Source organism: Strix aluco, chromosome 1 (assembly GCF_031877795.1).
Source record: "Strix aluco isolate bStrAlu1 chromosome 1, bStrAlu1.hap1, whole genome shotgun sequence".
Taxonomy (NCBI): Eukaryota; Metazoa; Chordata; class Aves; order Strigiformes; family Strigidae; genus Strix; species Strix aluco.
The window spans coordinates 171,808,498-171,831,942 of record NC_133931.1 but is presented as its reverse complement, the minus strand read 5'-3'; the positions used below and the strand labels follow the sequence as shown (position 1 = coordinate 171,831,942).

General features: G+C 41.5%; 1 protein-coding gene across 8 annotated transcripts in view; it reads right to left on the bottom strand.

Moving 5' to 3' along the window:
* The window catches only part of CCDC13 (coiled-coil domain containing 13), a 34,998-nt gene that overhangs the window by 2,586 nt on the left and 8,967 nt on the right, over nucleotides 1-23,445 (bottom strand). For 7 of the 8 annotated variants that reach the window (XM_074845589.1, XM_074845620.1, XM_074845579.1 and 4 more), the window contains 12 exons: nucleotides 22,743-22,885; nucleotides 20,184-20,273; nucleotides 19,787-19,903; nucleotides 18,491-18,595; nucleotides 16,585-16,749; nucleotides 14,917-15,093; nucleotides 13,074-13,280; nucleotides 11,802-11,938; nucleotides 8,481-8,609; nucleotides 5,523-5,632; nucleotides 1,386-1,500; nucleotides 724-878 (listed from right to left, as the gene is read on the bottom strand). In XM_074845589.1, coding sequence (XP_074701690.1) covers nucleotides 724-878; nucleotides 1,386-1,500; nucleotides 5,523-5,632; nucleotides 8,481-8,609; nucleotides 11,802-11,938; nucleotides 13,074-13,280; nucleotides 14,917-15,093; nucleotides 16,585-16,749; nucleotides 18,491-18,595; nucleotides 19,787-19,903; nucleotides 20,184-20,273; nucleotides 22,743-22,885 — 1,650 coding nt within the window. The remainder of the gene's footprint in view (nucleotides 1-723; nucleotides 879-1,385; nucleotides 1,501-5,522; nucleotides 5,633-8,480; nucleotides 8,610-11,801; nucleotides 11,939-13,073; nucleotides 13,281-14,916; nucleotides 15,094-16,584; nucleotides 16,750-18,490; nucleotides 18,596-19,786; nucleotides 19,904-20,183; nucleotides 20,274-22,742; nucleotides 22,886-23,445) is intronic. The other variant, XM_074845631.1, reaches the window with a different exon arrangement.

The window sequence follows — 23,445 nt, the reverse complement described above, 5'->3', positions numbered from 1 at the left end:
GAAAAGGACAAGGATGCGAGGGTTTTCAGCATCACCAAAAGTCCCTCCACTGCTGCAGCGAGGACCTGCCTGCGTTTTGTTAGCATTTCTTCCTAGCGAGAACACGACCTGCCTGATGGATGAATGCAGAGATCCAGAAATAGGGAATTCATAACCTGGGTGGCAAGTTTCATATGGAATGAGCTGAATTTAAGGTAGGTCTGACTGATCGCAGAGTTAATCTGCACAGTCTACCTTCAGTGGAAACTCTTCCACTCCCTCAGCACTTGAGTACTACAGTAAAGCCTGAGAGAGACAGGTATCAGTGTGCTGATAAAAACAGAGCTCAGTTTGTTCCTGGCACGACTTTGGAAGGGAGCTGGCATAACTTTTGTATAGCAAAAATCAGCAAATGCTGCTGATAAAGGCAGCAGCATATTGAATATCGAGCCCTCTTGAGGAAAATTCTGCTGAAACTAGGGAGGTTTTGCCCAAAATCACACTGCAGAATTGTGGCTTCTTAAACTGCACCAACTTATGGATACAGACTGAATTTGCTGACATGCAAAACCATCACTCTTTTTGTATTTCATCTCCATTTTTCATCCTCTTCTGAAAATGCTAAAGAAATGATATGATCTGAGGCTGCAAAACTACACTGCCACTGCATTTCAATTCATGGGCACGATGCCTGGGCTCTCTCCCTGCTTTGCAGTCCAAAGAACTATGAATATCTTGCTTAACTCTTCTCTTCTTTCTGCTGCTGAATGGCCTGTAGAAAGATATCCTTCACTTGGTCCACTGTGTCTTGATACAGTTTAAAGTCTTCCTCTTTCTTTCTCACAGTAGTCTGCAAAGCGGCCTTCAGAGCTTCATTCTCATCCAGCTGGGTCACAAGCCTATGAGGAAACAAAAGGAAAACTTTCATGAGACCTGTGGAGCTTCAAAGCACATTAGAACAGTGCTTCAGCTCTGGGGAAGAAAACACTGAAACACGTGCTCTCTGGTAATTTTATGACAGGCATGAGAAAGAGCAGACTTAACACTTGTTCCTCCTCTCTTTGAGATAGAAATGACCAAGATACTTTTCAGATCTATTTTGTAAAAGATTACAATTTTATTTTCACTAATAAGCTTGCAATCTACGTATAAGGAAAGAAAAAGAAAAAAAAGTGTCTTCCTTGCATGTCTTCTGTGTTGCTTAACATTTGCATTAGCTTATCATTTCTGGGTATCTGTATAATTATTAGGAAATTTGTGTAAGAGTGACATAGACGAGCTCAAACCAGAGGATCTGTGATTTTTACACAGTTTGCTAGGTTTTATCTTCTGAGGAGCGGGTGCAGGGGACAGCAATGAGTTTTAGCTATTGTGAGTAACACAGCACGGAGGAAGGGAAACCATACCTTGCGCTCAGCTCCTCTATCTGTGATTCTAGAGGCAACTCGGAGAGCTGGGCTGCAGAGAGCTCCTTCCTGTCACTCCAGTTCAAGGTGAGTTTTGAGTGACTCGCAGACTGGTCTGTAGATTTAATCACAAAATTGAGTTTTAGTAAAACAAGAAACCATTTTCACTTGGTAGCCCACTAGGTATATCTCAGGAAATAGTGAATAAATACTAAGGAATCTGGTCAGTTCTACATATATACATGAAGATACTGTAATTATATAGGACAGGCTTCTATTTTAATCTCCTTTAAGCAAAATTAAAACATGATGAGTTCACATTTCTGGGCTAAATGCAGTAATATGCATGCCTACCTATTTAGAGAAGAAAAAAAATAATCCAAAATATTTAAGTGGCTAAAACAATAGGTGATAGAAACAGTTGAAAAGGATTATTTTGATATTTATCTTGTTACTGTTTTTCACAATTTTAAGATTATAGCAACCGTTGCTTCCTGAATGCCTGTGATAACGTTTGTGTGTGGCACACATCGAAACTGCTTTTGTTAAAGCACTTTGATCCTCAGCATAAACACAACACGGGTCAAACGCAAGAAAACACTTAAACATGTACTTCAAACTAGGGTTCTAAATCAGGAATGCTTTCCTAAATAAAGACCTACCCAAAACATGCAGCATTGCTCCTGTGATTACAAGGGGACACAAAAACTTTTTTCAGGATTATAGAGAAAATGTAATTTAAATTTACTGCTGGGATTGGAAAACCAAAAAACCGTGACTGACCGGTGAATCCCTACAATGGAAGAAGGCTCAGAGAAGACAGGCAAGGGTGATGTGCTCAAGAAGCTCAGAAAAGAATGTAGGAAGTGACCGCAGCTGTTGCAGAGGATGCTGAACTTACCACCAAGGGGACTGGAGGGTGGTCTTTGCTGTAGATAAACAGCTGAATCAGCTGAGTAAATGTAAATGGCCTCTTCTAAAACAGTCAACAGAAAGTACTGCCTACCAGGCAGAGCAACATGAGGGAAGCGTGTATGTGGTTCAGCCCAACACAGAGTACAAAAATTAAAAAAACAGCAAAATGAACTTTGCAGAAAACAATGGGCTTGAGCTGCCTTCAACCCACGTATTCCTTCCCAGCGGCGGGGGACACGCAGCGTCATGACGGTGAGCACCTAGGCCAGTCATGAGAATCACATCTGTATTGTGATTCAACTGCACGTTGCAATCGCTGTTGTGCAGTCTCGCTTTTCCAAATTAAAATCCCACATGATGTCAAATATCTTCAAGTAAATCTGGTATTCAAACACTAAATCCCCCTTGTGTGGAATATCTGAAAGAACCTGGCCAGAGAGTATTGGACTATGACACAAACATATGAGAAGAAAAGGCTATGTTGTATAACCAAGAAATGCTTTTGAGCTTGAGGCTGTGTTTCACAGGGCTGAGGAAAACCTGTTGTTACTTACCTATTCTCCTCTGTAATTATTTTTGCTAATTTGAGATTTGAATAAGACAGAAAAAACCTTGAAAAACGAAAAGCATGAATAATTTAAAAACACAACTGGGTTGTTTCTAGCTACTCAGCATCATTATCTACTTCCCTTGAATTGAAGAAACTAGAAACATTAGATTAGCAATTAGATCAGCTCTCTTCAATTTTGCACTTTCAGAAAGAAAAGAAAATATTATGTTAATTAGTGGGTTCTCTAGTCTCTATTTTACATTCAAGCTTTTCATTCCTTCTTATTTCCTCAACTATCTGGCATGAAAGCATTTAGATAACCTATGTGCTCTACTGAAGAGGTATATTACAGACTTGTAGACTTGATTCTTGTACAAACTCCAGAGAGTTTTGGCACATCACAAGGGGCTGATCTCTCTTCAGAGAAAGATGGTGAAACAAATTTTACCTACTCATCTTACGGACTTAGAGGATTCCTTCTTATTAGTCTTACTGCCAATCCTTTTCTACATTTGCTTTCAGTCCTTAAGCAGACAGGACTAATGAACTAAGTATTTAGTAAGAAGGAACCTGTCACACTGCTAACAACAGCCTGCTTCCCCAGCTATGGAATGCCCATCTCCCAGAGGTGAGTTACCAAACCGTTACTACAGCCCGACAACTTCAGCAAAATGTCTCCGGACCTGGAGAGTTTATCACTGTGCCTCTTTGAGGTGGCAAGGGAAATCTAAGTGGAGCACATGTATGATAACAGAACAACACATCAACACTTCACACTGCCAGGCTGTATAAACGTCTGAGCACTCAAAAATTCAGTTAAATTATCCTCTAGAAGACAGCACCAAAATGCTTCCATGCTATTTAAGGCAAGGATTCAGTAAAAAGTGCACCACTGAGAGCTGTATTCCCACAACTCTCACCTGGCTATTATCTGTCCCTACACACACCCTGATTTCTTCTTCTGGGCATCTGCGGAACCATATGAGGGCTCCAAACCCTCCTGGGAATCACAAAGGGCATCCCATGATACCACCTCTGTGAGGCCCAGAACTGCTCTCTTATCAAGATGAATGTCCTATAGCCTAAAGGCCAAAGGCTGCAGCATTTTGTTTAGGTTTCTATTAGGATCTCAGTTTTCCTGCACTATTTTTTCTGCTGCCAGGGTCTCAGTCAACACAGGTAAGACAGCTCTAAAAATCAGTGCTCACAGAAAAACACATGAGAATGACTCAGTGCTGGCTGGAGCCCTTTCTAAGGACAGAATAGTTCTGCTCTAAGGGATGGATCTGTATTTCAGAGAAGAGAAGGTCTGAATGCAGTCCCTATTCAGGATAAAGGCTCCTCTGAATCCTGTTCTCGTACACCTAATTCCCTCTGTAGGCTGGATGGGAGAATGGCAGTGCTTCCCCTGAGGTGCTGAGTACTCTGTAGATGTTACACTGGAGACCCTACTCTCCTGTATGAATCGAGATCACAGTGAGCAACAACATGTGATTCCTTGCATCACGGTCCTGCTCCAGAGAGAACTTACTGTCAAACATGCATATGACCAAGAGCACCACAATGGGAGATGCAAAAAAATACAATGCAGTTACAGTAGTGTTTCTTACCTCAGTCTGACCCCTGCCTAAGGAGGAACAAGACACTAGCACAGGTGGAAGAGGAGGTGACTGCTTGTACAGGTCACAGTGCTGAGTGCAGGTAGGCTCTAAGGTGATGAGGTTGCATTGGCATGCACCGTAGTGCTGGATGGAGTCACGATGGAAAGCCACACACCTTGTATCTGCTGAGCTGCAGGGCAGTCCCCCTCCGGCCCCAGATCATGCGTTTCGGCGTGGGACAGGTCAAGAGCTTGTACAAGGTCTCTGATGAGGCTTGTGACCTCTCTAATCACCCTAACTCAGCCTGACGGCATCCTAGTATTTGCCACGTTGAAATTCCTATACCTACTGTTCCTATCCTGGCATTTAAAGTCATTTTACTTTATGAAAATACACATAAAAAGGGAAACCACTGGAAAAGTTTCCTTAAGAATATGTGCCATTTTATCAGTTTAGACACTTTACAGGATCAGAGTCCTTTGGCAATAAAAGGATCTGATCAGGGAAATAAAAATTTAACATCCACCATGAATTCTTCTCCTTTAACTATGCTAGTGAGGCTTTCATATTTATAGCAGGAGATTATCACGTTCATAGGATAATAAATTACATCAGATCTAATTACTTCATCACCAGTAATAGTTTTTCATAGACACTGACAGGCCTTAAATTGGGATGCATCCTTTAATTCTGTTCTTAACCTTCAGCAAGAAGTGCAAAGGGAACACAGCAGTGGGCATGGTGGCAACACAGAGCAGTGCCAATTTTTTTCTGTAGACTGTCATCCCATGAAAACATCACATTGCAAAAGTCCTGGTCCCACTTAAATCTGTGGCAAAATCCTTTTGTATTAAGTAAGGCCAGGATTTCACCTTCTGTATTGGTCCACTGGTCTGAGTAGGTCCAAATGGTTGTGTGTAAGGTCAAGCACTTGTGTAGGTTTGATAAGAGTCCAAATGTTGTTGCTGTCTATTAACCACAGAGGTGGGAAGAGGGACACAGTTGTAAGTGCGTGCTCCACCTCACCTGTTTTGCTCCTCAGGGGAGGTTTCTGTGCACTTGTGTTCCTACCTGGATCCATTTGCAGTTTTTCAAGCTGCTGTTCCAAAACAACACATCGCTGCTGCTCTTCCTGAAGCCTCTTCTCAGCTTTCCAGACTTTTTCGCTACCTTCCTCCACCCTGATAGGCAAGAAAACATAGTTCAGCTTATTTATGTCATGACTGTAATGGATCAGGTGGTCTTGATACTGAATCCTGCTTTATGCTGCATAGCTTCCAGCAGAGGGAAAAGGAGAATTTTCCATGCATTCAAAGGCAGAAATTCCAGTGCAATTGTTCCAGATGATATCCTCCAGATTTGCAAAACAGAATTAACTACCGAGTACAGTTGGAAGTAATGGGTTCATTAATGGAAGTTGCCTAGATCCCTTAACACTGGCTACTTATGTGAATTTACCACTCAGACGGGCAGGCAAGCTGCAGATTGCTGAGGAGAGATCTTTCATTACAAGAATAATAAAATGCATTTTTTTAAACACACTGGGAAAATTTGGAAGGAAAATAGTTTATAAAAACACTGTCTAGCATTTAGCTGTTTTGCGTCAGTTATCTGCAAGTAAGAAAAGAAACTCGATGTTGCTTTTAATAAACTTGGCCATTAGACAGCGAGTCAAAAAGAAAGGATGGTTCACTCTGCAGTACAGAACGGAACAGCAAAGTGCCTCTCTATTCACTCCACACAACATCTTAGAAAATTAACTACAAAAATTTGATGTGCACCCACAGATGCAGTTGGTGGTGCATCTCAAGTGGGGCAGCGCCGGGTACCAAATGACTTAAAGGAGTTCAAAGCTAGAGAGGAACCTGAATACTCACTGCATAAAAGGATTTCCTTCTTGACCCCATGGGTGATAACTGATTACACCCTGAATCAAGAGACTTGATTAGTCTTATTTCCCTCCTAGCTGGCATAACTAAAAAAATATTACAACTATAATAAAATTATGTGACTGTATTAAAAATCTAGCTACAGGCAAGAATCTGACCTCCTGTGAGAGTGAATTACCAGGCTGGTGACATGCTATGAAAAATTATATTTCTTCTCAGTGGTTCTGAATTCACTAATCCTTCATTTGACCAGGTGTTCCCCTAGCATCCATGTTAAAGAAACAGCAGAGGAAAAATGAGTAGTTGGTTTTTATTAAATCTTCTTCCAATATGAATAACTTACTTAAACTAAAATGTTCCTCTAGCTCTTCCCCTTCCGTCAGCAGGGCCTAGTCCTACAAAGTGTTTACAACAGAGTATCTTCCGACAGTATATTCTGCTCCGCAGTAAGTGATTGTGAAACACAGTCCTAAATTCAGGCAGCTGCTGTGGAAAAATCCCACTCACGTAACCATTCCCAGTGCTTTTCTCTTGACTTAAGCATTATGTGTGTTACTTGAGCTTTGCTGACCCACTATCCAACAGGGGAAGGCAAGAGGAGGAATGCCTGATTTTATTACATATATTTATGTTGAAATATGACTGCGTGCTATATTATCCTGAGGTCTTGCAAGAGTTATTGCACACAATCCCACAAAATTTACTTTACTTGCAGGAGCTCTTGATATATGTGTGATAACTGTGGAACTGCTGAATCATCAGTCTATGGTACATTTTACAAGCAACTGTGCATTTCATTGACTCCGTGTTCTTCATTATCCCATACTCGTGATGGCCCCATTTCAGCTATCACTCACACCTCCATCCTTTTCTAATTGCATAGCTCTATTAAAGTCACAGGACTTACAAACATGAGTAAAATTACCCCAGTGTGCATTTGCAGGATTTAGTCTTGAGGACTTTACCACAGTTACAAAAAAAATGTGGTTTTATGACTGCAATTAATTGTATAGGACAGAAGTTAGACAAGTGAGAAATGATAACTAGTGTAAAATAAAACAAGCAAGAAAATAGTGCCTATTGTATTCAAAAGCACACAGACAAAAGCATATCTTCCTGCAATCTGGAATAAAGATTTGGGAATCAAATCATCATAGAATCACAGGATGGTTCCGGTTGGAAGGGACCTTAAAGCTCATCCAGTTCCAATCCCCCTGCCCCAGGCAGGGACACCTTCCACTAGCCCAGGTTGCCCAAAGCCCCGTCCAACCTGGCCTTGAACCCTTCCAGGGAGGGGGCAGCCACAGCTGCTCTGGGCAACCTGTGCCAGGGCCTCACCACCCTCACAGGGAAGAATTTCTTCCTTACATCTAGTCTAAATCTCCCCTCTTTCGGTTTAAAATTGTTATCCCTTGTCCTATCCCTACACCCCCTGATCAAGAGTCCCTCCCCCCTTTCCTGTAGCCCCTTTCAGTCCTGGGAGGCCGCTCTAAGGTCTCCCCGGAGCCTTCTCTTCTCCAGCTGAACACCCCCAACTCTCTCAGCCTCTCTTCGTAGGGGTGGTGCTCCATATACATTCTCTAACTGGGAAAAAAAAAGCAGTAGCTAAAAGGTATCTAAAGAGAAAAGACTTTTCATCCCCTGCCCTAAAACATAGCTGGCTTTTAACATCTTAAATTGAACTGAATAATAGAAAAAAAAAAAAAAATCACCACCATGCTTCAGGTAAGCCAGAAGAAATTAGTTTAAAAGAGGATACAGTGAAACTTAAAAGAATGTGAAAAGCTTTCGGAACAGAAGTCAGATTATAGCTATAATAACAGTATTTACTACTGATTAATAATATTGCTGCCTAAATAACACCACACATATAAATACATGAATTATAGTTTTATGTAGGTGCAGCAAGCTTGAAGATGACTCCATTTTTTCTGTCCTTTGTTCTAAAAGAATAATAAAAAAAATGAATCATCAACTAGGGAGGGAAATTGAGCAGAAAAAATTCAAAAGCCCCTATTTAAGGAAAGGCTCACACTGGCAGTGTGTGGTGTACTACACTGCATGTTACAGACTCTCACACATCTCAAGCGCTCCTTAATCGCAGCATCCCACAAAGGATACTGGCAGAATCACCCGCTACCTTTTCTGCAGCACAGTGACCAGTTCCAGGAGCCTGTCTCTTTCCACTTCAGCAGCCTGGCAGAGAGCCTTGTGCTCTGTGATCTGTGTCTGCAGCACTTTCAAATCCGGGCTGCCAGTGCCAGCAAGCCTAAAAGCAACAGAAGTGTAGAGAGTCTGTTTCTCATTTTTACAAATGAAAGAAGTGAAACAAAGACAGGATTTGAAAAACATATCAAAATACACTTGTCTGAACGCTAAGCCAGAATGCAGAGCCAGGCTCACTACCTCCCCCCAGCAGCAATCTCTATACTGCAATAAATGGAACAGAAATATTTAGAAATAAAGTGTGAGTTTCATTAGAAAGGTGTTTTCCTTCACAAGTGTGCTTTCTCTTCCTGTCACCCCTGAAAACAAACTTCTACCTCTGACAATTCACTATCACTGACTCTCTTCTCATTGCTGCTGCCAAAGTAAAAAAAAATGTATTTGTGGATTCCCCAAAGTGCTATGCTAAGCTATTAAAGGGAATGCTATTGATTTTCTCCCACTGAAAGGCTTCAGGCAGCATTAGTACAACGGCCTTTCTTGTGCTTAATACGTGATGAAAGGAAGGGGCAGTTTTCCCATGTATCCCATTATTACGTACTTCATTACTTCCCCGACCTCTCCACAGAGGAGTATTCAGGAATATCTTCTTTAGAGCAAAATGCAGAAAAAATCTTGGTGGTTGGGGGTGAAAAGGGAAAAATGGGATTTATAGGGCGTAAAACTAGCAATCAATTAAAAAATTAACATAGCATGAAGACGCTAGAGCCTGTGTCAGAGCTCTGTGGCAGGTAGGAAGGATGGTGAAAGCAGCTCTTTGTTACAGAAACAAGGCAGACAAGGATAAGGCTTGCCAGCAGCTTGCGGAGCATGGCAGGAAACGTCCCTTGTTTATGAAGTTTATATACATTCCTTCCAGGTGTGGTGTCATTACTGAGAAAGGAAGGCTCAGTAGCTGCTGACTCTACAAGGGTATGACCCATCTCAGACACTGTGCTGAGAGGAAGAAAGCTTTGTAAAGCGCTGAGCAGAGGGCAGTCCTCCAAGAATTCCAGTCATCTTCCAATGGCTGTGGTTACTGCTGCCTCGTAGGGAAAAGACTCCCAGAGCCTCCTAAAGGGTATCACACAGGCTCTGCATAGCTCAGCTTGCTCCCTGACTCCAAAACATGCTGCAAAAACACCTTGTGTCTCCAGTGTACAAACAACCATAGGTCAGCGTTTGATCTCTGTGCTTCTGGGGATATTTTGCTGGCACTCCAGACCAGCACTGTGGAGCTCCACGTCACAAGAGTAGCCACCCAGAAACTCCAGAGCAGGAATAGCTCTTGACCCTGCTTGGCTCAAGATGAGTGTGCAGCCACACAAGCAGCCACTGCTGCTCTGTTTCCTCGCAGGCACTGCCCTAAGCACTCTCATCTTACACCTTCACCCACTCGGGTGAGAGACAAGCACAGGTTACTGTGATTGTTTGATGGTGTTTGCATGTTGCATGCTTCCATAGCCAACAGAACCCCTGTTTGCCAACAAGGTGCACAACTTCTATTTCCAAATGCCCTTTAAAAATATACTTCATAAAGTTTTCTGAATCATTCTACTCTGTGGAGACCCTCAGGAATATCTGTCAGGCTTGTAAGAGGAGGAGTCACTGAAAACACTAGAGTATCACTTCTAGTCTGGATGAGTTTTATGCATAATTATATGTGTGCTTGGGACATAAAATTCTAGTGTGTTTGTTTTCCAAATTTGAGCTCAGCTGCCTAAAGACAAGTCCCTGTAGACTTAGCCCATGCTTCCTTGTCTTCAGGCTGAAGCTAACAGATGATAAAGCCTTAATATTGTGGAACAGGCAGAGCTGCCTTCTAGGCTAGGAGTGCTTAATCCTAAAATCAAGTTAAGGTTGATAATGACAGAAGTTAGCCCAGTCCAACAATGTGGATTTTTACTTCAACATCTCCAAGGGGCTTTAGTTCCTATTTATAGCATTTTTCATTTCATCTTTCCTGATAGGAAAAGATGATTCACTGAAGTAAAATGGAATAGAGAGTTCATCAGCATATTAAAGTTAATGGAATGAGTGAGCCCTGCTGACCAAGTTATTAACAGCTCTTGCAGTTTTCAGACTCATTCACTGCCCACCTGACATGTCAGCTATTTTCATGACAGAGCTATGGTAGCCACGCACACAAGCAATAATTTACACATTGCACTTAGTGGCTTCTACAAAGCCATTACCCAGCCTCATTTTCCTGCTTGCCTTCCTGCTTACCATCAGCAGACATATGAAGCAAAAAAGTGGATAAAATATAGATTTGCTCCATGACAGCACAACTTCTGCAGTTAGAAGTACGAGAACAGTCAGTCACAAGGGTATAGCAACTTTCAAATTAAGGATGTTTTAACTCTAACTCAGAAACATTGAGAAGAACTTTTCTTAAATTTTGTAGATTTTTTAGATGTAGTCTAAGAAAATACTTAGACTCAGGGATATATCTGACAATTTAAAAGCCAAATTTAATGTCTAAAGTAGTGTAGTAGGTGAGTTAAAACTACATAGAAGAAATCAGTTGCAACTTTAACTTGATGAAAAATTTCCTCCTTCCTCAGAAGACCAGTCTCAACTCCTTATTGTCAATTAGACCACGAACTCTTTAGCAACAAAACCAGCTTTTAACAGGAAAGGATATAACTTGCTCTGGTATTATGGTGCCTTTACACAGCCAGAGTGACCCAGAGTTACATCAGTGTAAACAAGAATCAGATTTACTGCTGTATTAAGATCAGTATAATTTACATGGTCCTCAGTGAGGCTTTAAAAAGGGTGTTTGTTAAGAACAAATGATGTGGTCTGTTTCCAACATTTCTGCAAGGAAATCCTACTCAAAGCATATTTATTGATTTAAATAATGCACCGGTGAATCAGTGCTTGCCTGAAATGGCATTTTGTATTAATTTGCCACCCTGCTCTCAGAAGTCTGCTCATTAGAAGCCTTGCTTCTTATAAGAGAGAAGAATTACAGGCACTTAAGCTAACCACATAAACATTATCTGAGCTGGAGAAAGAGAATTAGCTGCACTATCATTGTGCCAAATGTAGCAATGTCTGCAAGTCTGCATATCTTTCTCTGCTTCAGGACAAAAGCCCAAGAGATAATGTGATTAGAGATTCCCATATACTGTAAACAGGCTTCCACAGCTTGGCACAAAGCACTTGTGGTTTGATACAATTGTCTGGGAAAACCACGCTTCTGAATAACTCACAAGAATTTTAAGCATTGATGTTAGTGTCGTCTTACCGAGCAGATCCAATCTTTCCAACCTGATTGCTGCCTGATGATAGAGGCTTAAACAGAGTGAAACCTGGATCTTCCAAGTGCTGAGAAGGTGGTGTATCAGCAGCTCCTGAGCTGTCCCCTTGATGGGCAGATTTGTCCTGTTAATGTTGGAGCAGGTTATAAAACCATTCAAAGGAAAATAGCTGCATCAAAGCCTAATCAGCAGCTTATCATTAATGCCACAAGCATGCCACAACTTTCAATTTACCAGACCTTCTCGGAAACTTTTCTTAAGTTTCTATCCATTGCAGGGTGGAAACAAAGGAAATGTCAGTAAAAAGTGCAGTTTCATATGAAATAATAGGGTGCACACAGTGTCGCTAGAGAATCCATAGCACAGCACTACCACTACCAGTATCAGCAAGGTTGGTCTGCGTCCCTAAGCCAAGTTTTATCTTGGGATCAGTGCTCTAGCCCCCATTACTGATTCACAATCTCACCATAACGCTATGAGGGTTTTATATCAAAGGGAACTGGATGTCTAAATACTCTAACAAAGCCTGACTGTAAGACACCAGACCACAGGAGAAGCCTTTGGCAGGTTAGTGGACTGCCTCAACTCCTACACCTGTGCTCTGGCCATAGTAACACCTTGCCTCAGTCAGTTTGCAGCACTAGACCATAGAAGTTGAAAATATTTTTAACATATTAGTCCATAAGGGGCCAACCTTCCCAGTTCTTTCATCTGTACAACGAAATTTCTATATGCCTGGGTGCCATCAGACTCCTATCAATAGCTTGGAGATCTGAGGGAGAGGAAGTAGTTTACAGGGAGAGATGAGAATAACTTACTGGGGTCCCATCACTCCATGAGGGGATGTAGCTGGGTATCATGGCAGCCTACTGATGTTGGCCTCATTTATGTTGGCTTGCTTGCCTCCTTCAGCAGCCAAGGATACTGAATACTGAGAAGTCCCTTTTGCAGCCCAACCCTTGCTATCGGCCATATGGCACAGTCTTGGCACGAAGCCACATGTGGATGTGATTGGTATTTCTATGGGTTTTGTTGCTTAAACAGCTTGAAGAGAAGTTACATACAAACAGGAAAGAAATTTAAGAGTTACAAGACAGAATTCTTGCTTTATCATTCTATCAGGAGAGACTGTCATTCGGGCAGGTACTGGAGTCTCAAGCTAGCAATCATCTCAAACAGCAAGAGAGAAGAAAGTGGAAGAGCAGATCTAAAATGATTACAAAGGGTGCTCCTCTAGCTAATTTCTTCTGGCTGTCTACCTGAAGTGTGAGTTGCTCAATCTCCTCTTCCAGCTCTTTAACCTTTGCTTCTCGTTCAACCACCATCTGTCTGAGCTGCTCTATAAGGCAGTTTTTCTTCGGAATCTCACTGTTCAAGTGCTGCCCTAACATCTCCTGGGACTCCTTGTTCTTCTCATCCTTCTGGCTCAGGTGCTTTAAAATCTCCTGCATTTGCTTCTGTTGGATCTGATAAAATAGAAACAATGAGTGAGATCTTCATGTTTGTACACAATGATTATTAAGTCTCCCTGGGGGTTTTATCCCTCCTAGACAAACACCCATTTAGGTATGCTAGGGCAAGCCACTGTCCTGCCAAACCCATTCCTTGATGTAAGCCCACAGATATCACTAGTGCTACTCCAAGAATTTGATCCGTTATGTTTTAAGTACGAGATCACCTTGTCTTGTTCTCAGCACATTGAAAGGACTGCACAGCACATGTACTTGCAATGCAGCTGAGTAAGGACAGTCTGTCCCCAGTGGCCCCTGTGCATCATATCAAGAATATAGTGACTGGATAGGGCAAGTAGAAAAGACCTGAGCAACCGAAAGATTCAGTTTGCCAGCAGCTTTGCTCCTGAGTGTAGCAGAAAAGAGAGCAAAAAAGGCTGGCCTTTGACAAAGAAGGCAACTTCCATAAACTGGATAAAAGTAAAGATTTCAATTTGCTTTTGTGTGAAATTGGAACACAATCAGATTATGCAATACTGACATTAAAAGATGAGGGTTGTATGAGACAACAGCTATGAGGCTAGGCTGTTTTACCAGTGGGCTTTGGAGTTTTCCTCACACTGACAAATTAATATTTGTCGGACAGTTCGTTCTATCAATCCAACAAACTGCAAGTAAGGTGCTTCTTTGATGTAAGGGATAAAACAAGTTAACCATTCCTTCCCAAGTAAACTCGCACCTTTCTGTAATAATTTTAGTGAGAATGCTCAGACTTAGCAAAAGTGACAACTGTTATTTGGCTCCTCTGCAATCTGCTTAATCCGCTGGTCAGCACCCATATTCCCCATGCTGCCTGGCATGCAGAAAGGTGAACGCCAGCGTAGTCATAAGCATGTCTTAGCTAAAACCTACACACAGAAGCAAGGAAATGCAAGTGATTTGAAACTTGTGAGGAGCTGGATTAGGAAACACAGAACTAACCCTCCTAAAAAGTGGCATATTTTCTAATAATTTTTTTTTACTATTGCAATTGGGGAAGACTAGAACCATGACAGGAGAAAAGGATCCTGCAAGGCCACGACAGCAGCCATTTATTTTAGCATAACTGCATCTTGAGTCTCTGCTAATACTCTTGGTTTTGAAGGGGCCAAACCCTCTCAGCTCCTGCTATTTCAGGTGAACATGCACGTGGTTTAAGTACTCATGGTTCAGCTGGTGTGTTGAGCGCTGTGTAACACAGCAAGTGAAAGTGTAAGATTGCAGGCATTCTAAGGAAAAAAAACCTACCAATGGAGCTGAAAGCAGAACACACTCCAGCTTCATGGGTCAGCAATGAAACCCTTCCTCTACCTACTAGACAATCCTATTTCAACTCTTCTGCAAAATGTTTCTTCCGATACTTGCAGCTTAGAGCCACTTGACTGCAACTGTGTCATGGGTGGTGCTGTCTTGCAGTCTTTACATGACCTGACCCAAAATGATGGGCTTTAGCTGACTAGGAAACTTCTGGCTGTCACAGCTTGATTCATCAGGCCCCTGTATACCCTAAAGTTGTCTGTGGCATTGTGTAATTAAATGACATCATGTTTCATCACTTATTGAGAGGACTGATCTGCAGGGGCTGGGACCAACAGTAATAGTGAGACTGTACCAGCAAGGCATCTATGAGCTCATCGTCGTGTTTTCCTTTCTCCAGCAAGGTTATGATCTGTTCCTTCAGAATTTTCACTTCGTTACACAATATTTTGTTCCTGGCTTTTGATGCATCAAGTTTTTTTTTCACTTCCTCGTGACTTTTTTGGAGAGCATCATATTGCCCAGTGAGTTTCTGCAGTGATGCAAACACATCATAGGAAATTACTGTTACAGCCTATCACCAAGCCCCAGGTGCTTTGGTGAGCTAAAGGAATCACACATTGCCTGGTAGAATCTAAAAAAATGGAACTGGCATACTGTATCATCCCCAAGTAAGTAGAAATTATAAATGCTACTACTCACTGCCTACTTGCCAGCATCAGAAAAAAGTCTGTCTGCTCAGGAGTACAAGTGGACCAGGCTGATCCAGCATGTGCCAGGAAGCAAATGATAATTTTGTGTTAAAACCTAATTCTCTATGCTCCTGCTTTTTTATTTGCCTCATCATTCTCCACGGAGGAACTCTTCCTTCCAGATACAGGGTGGTGATGCCACACTATCTGTTAGAAGCTGTCCTTGGCATATGCTGCCCCCTGAGCCATGCCTTCACCTAGGTGAAACTGGTCACAGAGCATGCTAGCTGTTAAGTAGTAATGGACAAGTTACTGTGAAGTTACTGTGAATGGAGCCTGAAACACAAGGCAGAAGTGGATTACAGTTACTGAGGAAAGCCTGCCCTGTGCTGTGTGCCTGCAGCTATAAATCTTCTCTTTCATTCTCACAGCCAAGAGTGAAAGATGTGTATCACCCCATTGCTCATTCTGTTGCACAGTTAAATTGTGGTGGGAAAAGCAGCAGCTCTGGGGTCATGCCAGGTGGCCTCTACAGAAGCAAATACAGGGAAGGAGCACAGGGAGATGTGCTTTGCTAACCTGAATATGTGTAGCTGACTCCAGCTACCCATGTTTCTTGTGGACACAGGCCTACGTATCCTTTCCACCTCAGGGTTTACTACATTTGCCACTAGCTATAGCCTCCCTCAACCCCTAAACACTGGATGCAAGTTTATTTTTGTAACAACTACATGCGATATACAGATGGAGGGTAAGACCCATTTTCAGACTGCCTCTTAGAGGGTGTCTGGTGTTATTCTCAACTTTATCCTGTTCAAGTGTAGAAGCCCACAGCCATACAGATATATAAGGTGCAAGGGGGATGCTTATACTGCATGAAGAATGCACATCTGGCCGCAGGGTAAGGGGGATGCTACAGAGCTTGGATGTAGCTGTAGCAGGGCTTCTTTCTGCATGTGCCTTCAGTATAAAGCCAGTACCAGCTGCATTGCAACCCAGGGCCTCTCTCCCTCTTTCCAACAACACCTATCAGGCACAGATGTCAGGTAGACACATTTCAGGCCAACTGGATGCACCTGACACAGGAATCACGCAGCAGAGAAGACCAAGTCTTCTATTGCAGAAGTATGTCTGGCCACGTAACAGTGCAATACAGACAACAAGCATGGAAGCCTTTTGCTCAGTTTGTGAAGTGTGGCAGAACTTCCTCCAGCAGATCAGGTGGTTTCTGAAACGGTCCCTGGGTAGGGTGTAACATACACCCAGAAGGTAAGGCAAGTTATTACACACTATATGACCAAACAGAACTCTCTCAGCTCACAGGTTTTTACCTCCAAGGTTTCTTTCTTTTCTTTTTCCAAGCTGCGAATCTTCAACAAGTTCTTCTCTTGGGCTGACAACTTCCTTGTATCAGTAAGTGCCAGCAATTCCTCATCAGCCTCACTCAGTGATGTTCTGGTCTTGTTTTGACACAACTGATTCTCCAGCTCTCGAACCTAGGGGACAATAATGACAACTTATCCAGAGTCTTTACCAGGAATACAGTGGTCCAGCATCAAAGAGGACCAAAGTGTCCAGCATCAAAGAGGAGCTCAGAGTGTAGCATCATACTACTTCTTGACATCGTTGTGGTTAACTAATACAGAGCAGTGTGCTTTCAAATTTAAATTTGTTAGCTGCTCACAAACATGTAGATATCTAGGGCATCTGTGCAGGGAGGAAATATGACACCAGACCTACAGGAGACTCAGGACACATGGGAGATGTGTACCTTATTGGAGCCACATGTGGAGGCCAGGCAGACACTCCAAAGCATCTTGAATGCCTCTAAACACACATGTGGACAACAGAACAGTACCTTAGGTCTCCTCTGGAAGGGCAGACACCCACTCACCCATACACATTTTAGCATCTCGGTCTTTAGCAGAATCACCACCCAGGATGTACACAATCAAAGGCACAGCTCACTAGCCTGAACACAGGTAGCCAGCGCTGATTTAGATGCCCTGGGATACTGGAGACACGTATGATGCAGGATCTACAAGACATCCATACTCCTCTGGAAAGATGACCAGAGGTCAGAGGGACACCCTACCGCATCTCGGCTGGCATTAGACACCCATGTGTAGTCAAGTGAACTCAGCCCCTGCATCTCAGCTATTCACTACAGACTTCTTTTATAGTAACTAGAAGAAAATAGGCACTGCTACAGCACAGTTCCTCTGCCCTGTTCTGGAGGTGTCTTCTAAGATGCACCTACCTCACTTTTGATCCAGTGACTGCATTTACAAGGTCCCCACTGACTACAGAAGGGGCCTAAGGAGACTGGTTCAGGAAGAAATTTCTACATTACAGTAGAGTACAGTACATACAGTCTTCAGATGAATGCCAGCCAGGGGGTCTAAGGGAAGGAAAATGTAATTTGCTCAAGGGAAAGTAGAGGTTAACAATTTCAGTCAGAGTGCAAAAAATCAGTTTGTTGGCATATAAATAAACAGCAGAAAAATAGGAAAAATATGTATCAAATTGCCTGAGAGAAGTTTTATTTAAGAAGCAGATAAAACTGCCTCCCTGTCTCAAGCTGACATTTCAGCTAGACTGTGCCCTTCAGAAGATTCAAGAGTTAAAAGATTCTACTGAAGTTCCTGGGGGAACAACTTGAAAATCTTATCTGGCCTCAATTCTTCCCATCTGACTTTAGGCACTGAACAAAGGTGTCTAAGTCAGAGCACAGACACTGACAGGGCTCCTTCTGTACTCAGTGGAGACAGGCACCTTCAAACATCCTGGGATTTTAATTAGGCTGCCAGAGCTCTCCAAGGTCACTGAACTCTCTCCTTTGACACAGATGCAAAAGATTCCCAGCTTAAATACTGAAGTCTGCATGTTTGTAATAGATTAATCAATATAGTTTGCAAGAACTCTGAAAGACCCTGCACACATCAACACATATTTAAAATTTAACACCACACACACAAACATACCAAAAAACTATTACAAAAGTTACCATAAAGTGTTTTATTCTAACAGTTGCTTTCTTCAACAGAGAAAAGACTGGCCATGTATTTGCAGTAAACACTGTTTCTACTGGGACATGCCTTATAAGAAGGTATAGATGTTAAGAATTACTTAATGAAGAACTAACAGTATCTTTAACACAAACTGACATAACACCTCTACGTAGAAAGGGCGTCCCAGAACCCAGCTTATATGGCACCATGCAGGGTCTTAACTCACCTTGCTTTGGAGAACAAGAATTTGCTGGGCTCGTCCACGCCAGCTGCCAGAATTCGTCATGAGACTTTGAATATTCACATCTTCACCCACTTCATTTGCTAAAAGCTATGAAAAAGGGATTAACATCAACAGTAAGGCTAGGCTTAAATACATGGATTGGGAAGAGGGGAGAAAAAGCTGCTCTCTCTAGCAGGAAACACAAAACACTGGATAGTATAGATGTATACTGTATTAAGTATCCCATTTGATGTAAGCTCTTTCAGATCATTATTACAATACAGGTTGTTGGTGGGTAGAGGAAGTTTGGCTAACATGAATGATTTTACTTGTTGAGGTGGGTAATACAGTATTTTCATACGTTTGAGCATTATTCTTTGTTTTTTAAAAAATGCGAATCTGTGTTTTGCTGCCTGTCTATGGAGAGTGTCAAATTGTACTATCTAACTGTATAGCTGGGTGTCAAACTGTGCTACTTTTGTAAAAGGATTTCAAATTCATCACCAAGCATTACTAATGGTTTTCAATATACACAACTATTTTTGATATAATGAATACTTAACCAGAACTAAACAGGAACAGAGTATTGTCTTAATATACACCCTTGCAATCAGGAATTGAGCCAATCTCTCTTGCATAATTCCAAGACAGCCACATTAATGAGGGCTAAAGTTAGTATGAAAAGCATTTAAATTATTTATAAAAAGGTCAGCAGAGTTCTATTTTTAGGACTATATTCTCTACTCTGATCTGCATTGCAGGTCTCTTACACAAAGTAATGAAACCAAAGGAAACAGAGCACATAGTAACGCATTAAAATCCATCATGAATCAAAGAGGAAAAGGTTACTCTGGATGTCACTCCAACAAATTGTTTAAATATGTGCTTTAGTTCAAGTGTGGTCTTTCATCTCATTGACTTCCATGGGACTGAAGCCTAAATTAAAAGTAAATACATAATTAAATGTTTTGGAAAGGAGGAATGGGCCTGAATGTATGCTTCAAATCAATCATAAACCTACTTTGCTGAACTGGGCCTTTCAAACCTTGAAGAATCTGTACCCATCGTAGTAATAGAAATAGTGGATACAGTCATCCAGCTGTGGTGGCAAAGCTGTGCGTCGGTGTGCGTATCTTTCCAAAGCAACCACCACACCCGTGTTTTTTCCTACCTCCTTACAGTTCACTGGAAAACTTCATGGAGGCTAATCAAAGCTCAAAAGAAAAGCAGCCTGGTGATTTCACCAGAATATACCTCTTGCACAGGATCCCAGCCACAGACTGCATCCTGCAACAGTACCTTTTGGGTCATCTTCAGTTCCTGTTTTGCAGATTGGAGTTGGTTACGATACTCCACCACTTTAAAGTTGGCTGTGGTTAATTTTTCTTGCAATGCTTTCACCTTTGGACTTTCAGCCTTTGAAGAGAAGAATATACTTGGTAAAAACAGAATTGTCAGGGAAAAACTAAAGTGATTAACATCCACAGATCCATCAGAATCACTGAATCTTTTTTCCCAGACCCATGCAAATGCCATCCCTAATTTTGGGGGTCATAGAGAAGGTACAAACAGAGTAATTTGGTTACAAAACTAGTGACAGGGATACATTCTTGTCATAAAAAAAACCCCAACACTGCACAATAGGAGAGACCTAAGTATCAGTTTCTGATTTCCCATTTTCAATTATGATTCGTACCAAGTTTCCTTCTACCATCTTCAGAGTTGATTTCTTGATTCCTGCACCACCGCCATCAAGAGAATGTATTTTTTCTACAGCTATCTGTAGCTGGAAAAAAATGCATCGTTATTATAGAATGAATACAGTGAAGAGCATACCTCCATGAATTATTAATTAGCAAAAAGCTACAACAGTAGTTTTGATGATCTTGGATGTTTATTTACTCTAGAAAAAAAATTTACTTCATGTTCCTTTGTTTTTTAAACACAATCAGTAGGAAAGCATACAATTTTTTCCTGAAATTCCCAAAGAAGCATGTGTTATTCTACTGTGGAATAACTTCAGTGAAAACTGAACTTGCTGAGATGGGATCAGTTATCAAGTATGGAGACTTCTGGGGGATTTTATCACCATAGGTTCATAAAATAAGTGTTTGTATACATAAATGCAAACCCAGTTCAGTACAGATCAGGATGTTGTCTCTAGATTCTGGATGCCACTTTTCAAGAAAATCATAGGATATTTCATAAAAAGCACATAGTTCTACTCACCAGAGGAATTTAAAAGGAGAAATTACTACTTAATAACTGATAGTGGAGATTTAGTAAGGCTTTTTCTTTAGCTGGTAGCTCTAAGGTAGCATTTCTCAACCCATGAAGAATGTCTCCACAGCCACAGCAAAGGAAGGCAGACATACAGCCCCTCCTGCTCTGAATCATGTCCTGTGTTGACATTGCAAAGACTTCTTACTGGATGGGAGTGCAATGGATTTGGAGCTGGTAAGGCCAGAAAGTGTTGCTTTAAAGGGCTGAGACTTCATTCTTTGAGGTGGGTGGAAGATCTTGATTATTTGCCTGAATAAAAGAAGGCTCTAAGGAATAGCTTCTTTATTAAAGTGGTATCTGGGGAAACAGAGTGCAACTCAGAGCCAGCTTTAATGTTACCCCTTCTCTGCAAATAAACCAATGGTTAGGTCACACCTATCCAGTTCATAAACTCTTTTAGTCAATGGACTGAGAATGAGAAATTTCAGCTGGTGTTGGCAGCTGATAGATCAAATCCTAAGGGAATTTTCTGCAAACTTTCATTTGCAGTCTTTGTTTATATGTGATTTTTGCTAAGTGACTGCTCAATTGCGCAGTGGTTGTCCCTTCCATTTTCTTTGTGGGAACACAGTCACGTTAAAACACTTACGATTTACATATTTTTCAGTTTTCATACAAGCAAAGAGCTAACAATTCTGTAAAATAAGTGTTTTCCACTGGTGAAAGTACATATTGTGATGCATTCGTAAGGCACCATCACCACAATTCATTCTGCAGAGTTTAAGGCATCTAAAAGTAGGCATACAGGGCGAGACTCAACTCACAAAGTCACACGTTCCTTGTTTTCAGTGTGGGTGCCTCTGTAAAGAATGGTGTCTAGTCAATACAGTCAGGGACGTGTAGTCTTTGACTCACCCTACAGTAGACACCTACATTACATCAGGTGGATGGACATTACACCTCTGCAGTAGGGGATTACAAGCAAGTTGACTTTTCCTGAAATTATTCACAGCTTGGTCCCTTACTTGTGTGATTTTGTAGGTCCCTAGCTACACCTGATATTTCTTAGCCAGCCTGCCAACTGTTTGACAAGACCCCTCTGACCAGAACGCTCTGGATTTATGCAGGACTTCTCAAAAATTTAATGTTCCATTTCTTGATCTTTCAGGTAACTAGAGTATAATTCAGATAGATGCATGATTCATGATAATAAGTGATTGTAAAAGATAGAGTCAAAATGCATTTGTCAGCATGATAAACATTACTGAACCATTTAAATGATGTCTTCTAAGGAAACAAAGTGCAGACAAAAGCATTAAAAATTATCCAAAATTTTACCAGTGTTGTGTAAGGAAGAGCACTAGTAGCCAGTGAACAAAGTAAACATTGACATCAGGGCATCTAATTTTCATTTCAGTAGTCACCCGAGTAAAATTATTCCTGTGAAAGGTTAGCACGTATAAAAAAATCATACTAAACCAGAAAAATTAATTCACCTGAGTGAATATTTGCTATCTTATGTGATATAGTTTATTACTGTCTCAGTTCTGGAAGTACTTATGCCAGAAAACAGCTTTCATTACGTGGATGAATAAAGCTTAGAAGAATAGAGGAACAGAGTTCATGACTGGTATTAATGAGGTGGGAATGTAAGACATAATGGTATGAAATTTGCTCCTCCTTGCAAAAAAAAAAAAAAAACCCAACCAGAAAAATATCATTGCCATACTGCTAGAAAAACCTCTGTGCTTCAGATATAACTGAACACTGCTAATTGGCATTTCATAAATCTTTGCCTCACTATAACTTACGGATATCCTTCCCTAGCTCCTCCTTTCTGCAAAGGTGAAAACAGCTGAGGGCATCATCCCTCTCTCCTGTCATGGACAGAAATTACAAGAACTCAAAGCATGGATGTAAGAGCAAATTCAAAATGGGAACATGAATCAAACCCAGTTTCTACAGCTCCTCTATCCCAATGGCTGGATTTCTATCTTTAGCATGCAAAAAGAGAACAAGAAAAATGCCTCACTTCTCTCTCCAGCTCTTTGACTTTGTTATTCAGTTGCTTCACTTTGGTTTTTTCACTCTCAGTCTCGGCAGTTATCTCACGATTCTTTTTGGCCAATTCAACTATTTTCATAGCTGCAACATCTCCAGCTAAACCAGACGTCCCTGAAAAGCATACATAAAATCAAAGGGCATATCTTACAGGCAAGATTCAGAATAGATGATGCTTTTGTTCTCTGTTCAATGCACAATGTACTTTTATTGTCTAATCCATTTCTCTCAGAGCTGTTCCAGGCACTTAAATGAACGAATGAGGGAAAAGAGGCGTTAGTGATTCCAGCTGGATTGCTTGGCCCTTTGTGTCAGCATCACATTGTGGCTAGCAAAGACACATTTCACACTTTAGCAACAGCCACAGGTCAGAAGGCCACAACAGTGGTCATAGCAACAGCTCTACCCTTTCTATGTAGTAATGTTTTCTGCTCACTGCTGTGAAGGGCAGTTATGAACACATTTTTGTGGCATGTTACAGAAAAAGACAACACTATTTTGTGCTGGTTGTTTGCTACTGGAGGAGTTGCTGAAACAGAGGTGTGAACTTTTCTAGACATCTGTCCTCAAAGGTCAGGCACACTATTACAGTTGGGTCCTGGATAATGTCCAGGAAATATCATTGTACCTATTTATATGTCCCTTGAGATTATACATGGAGCCTTACCGCATTA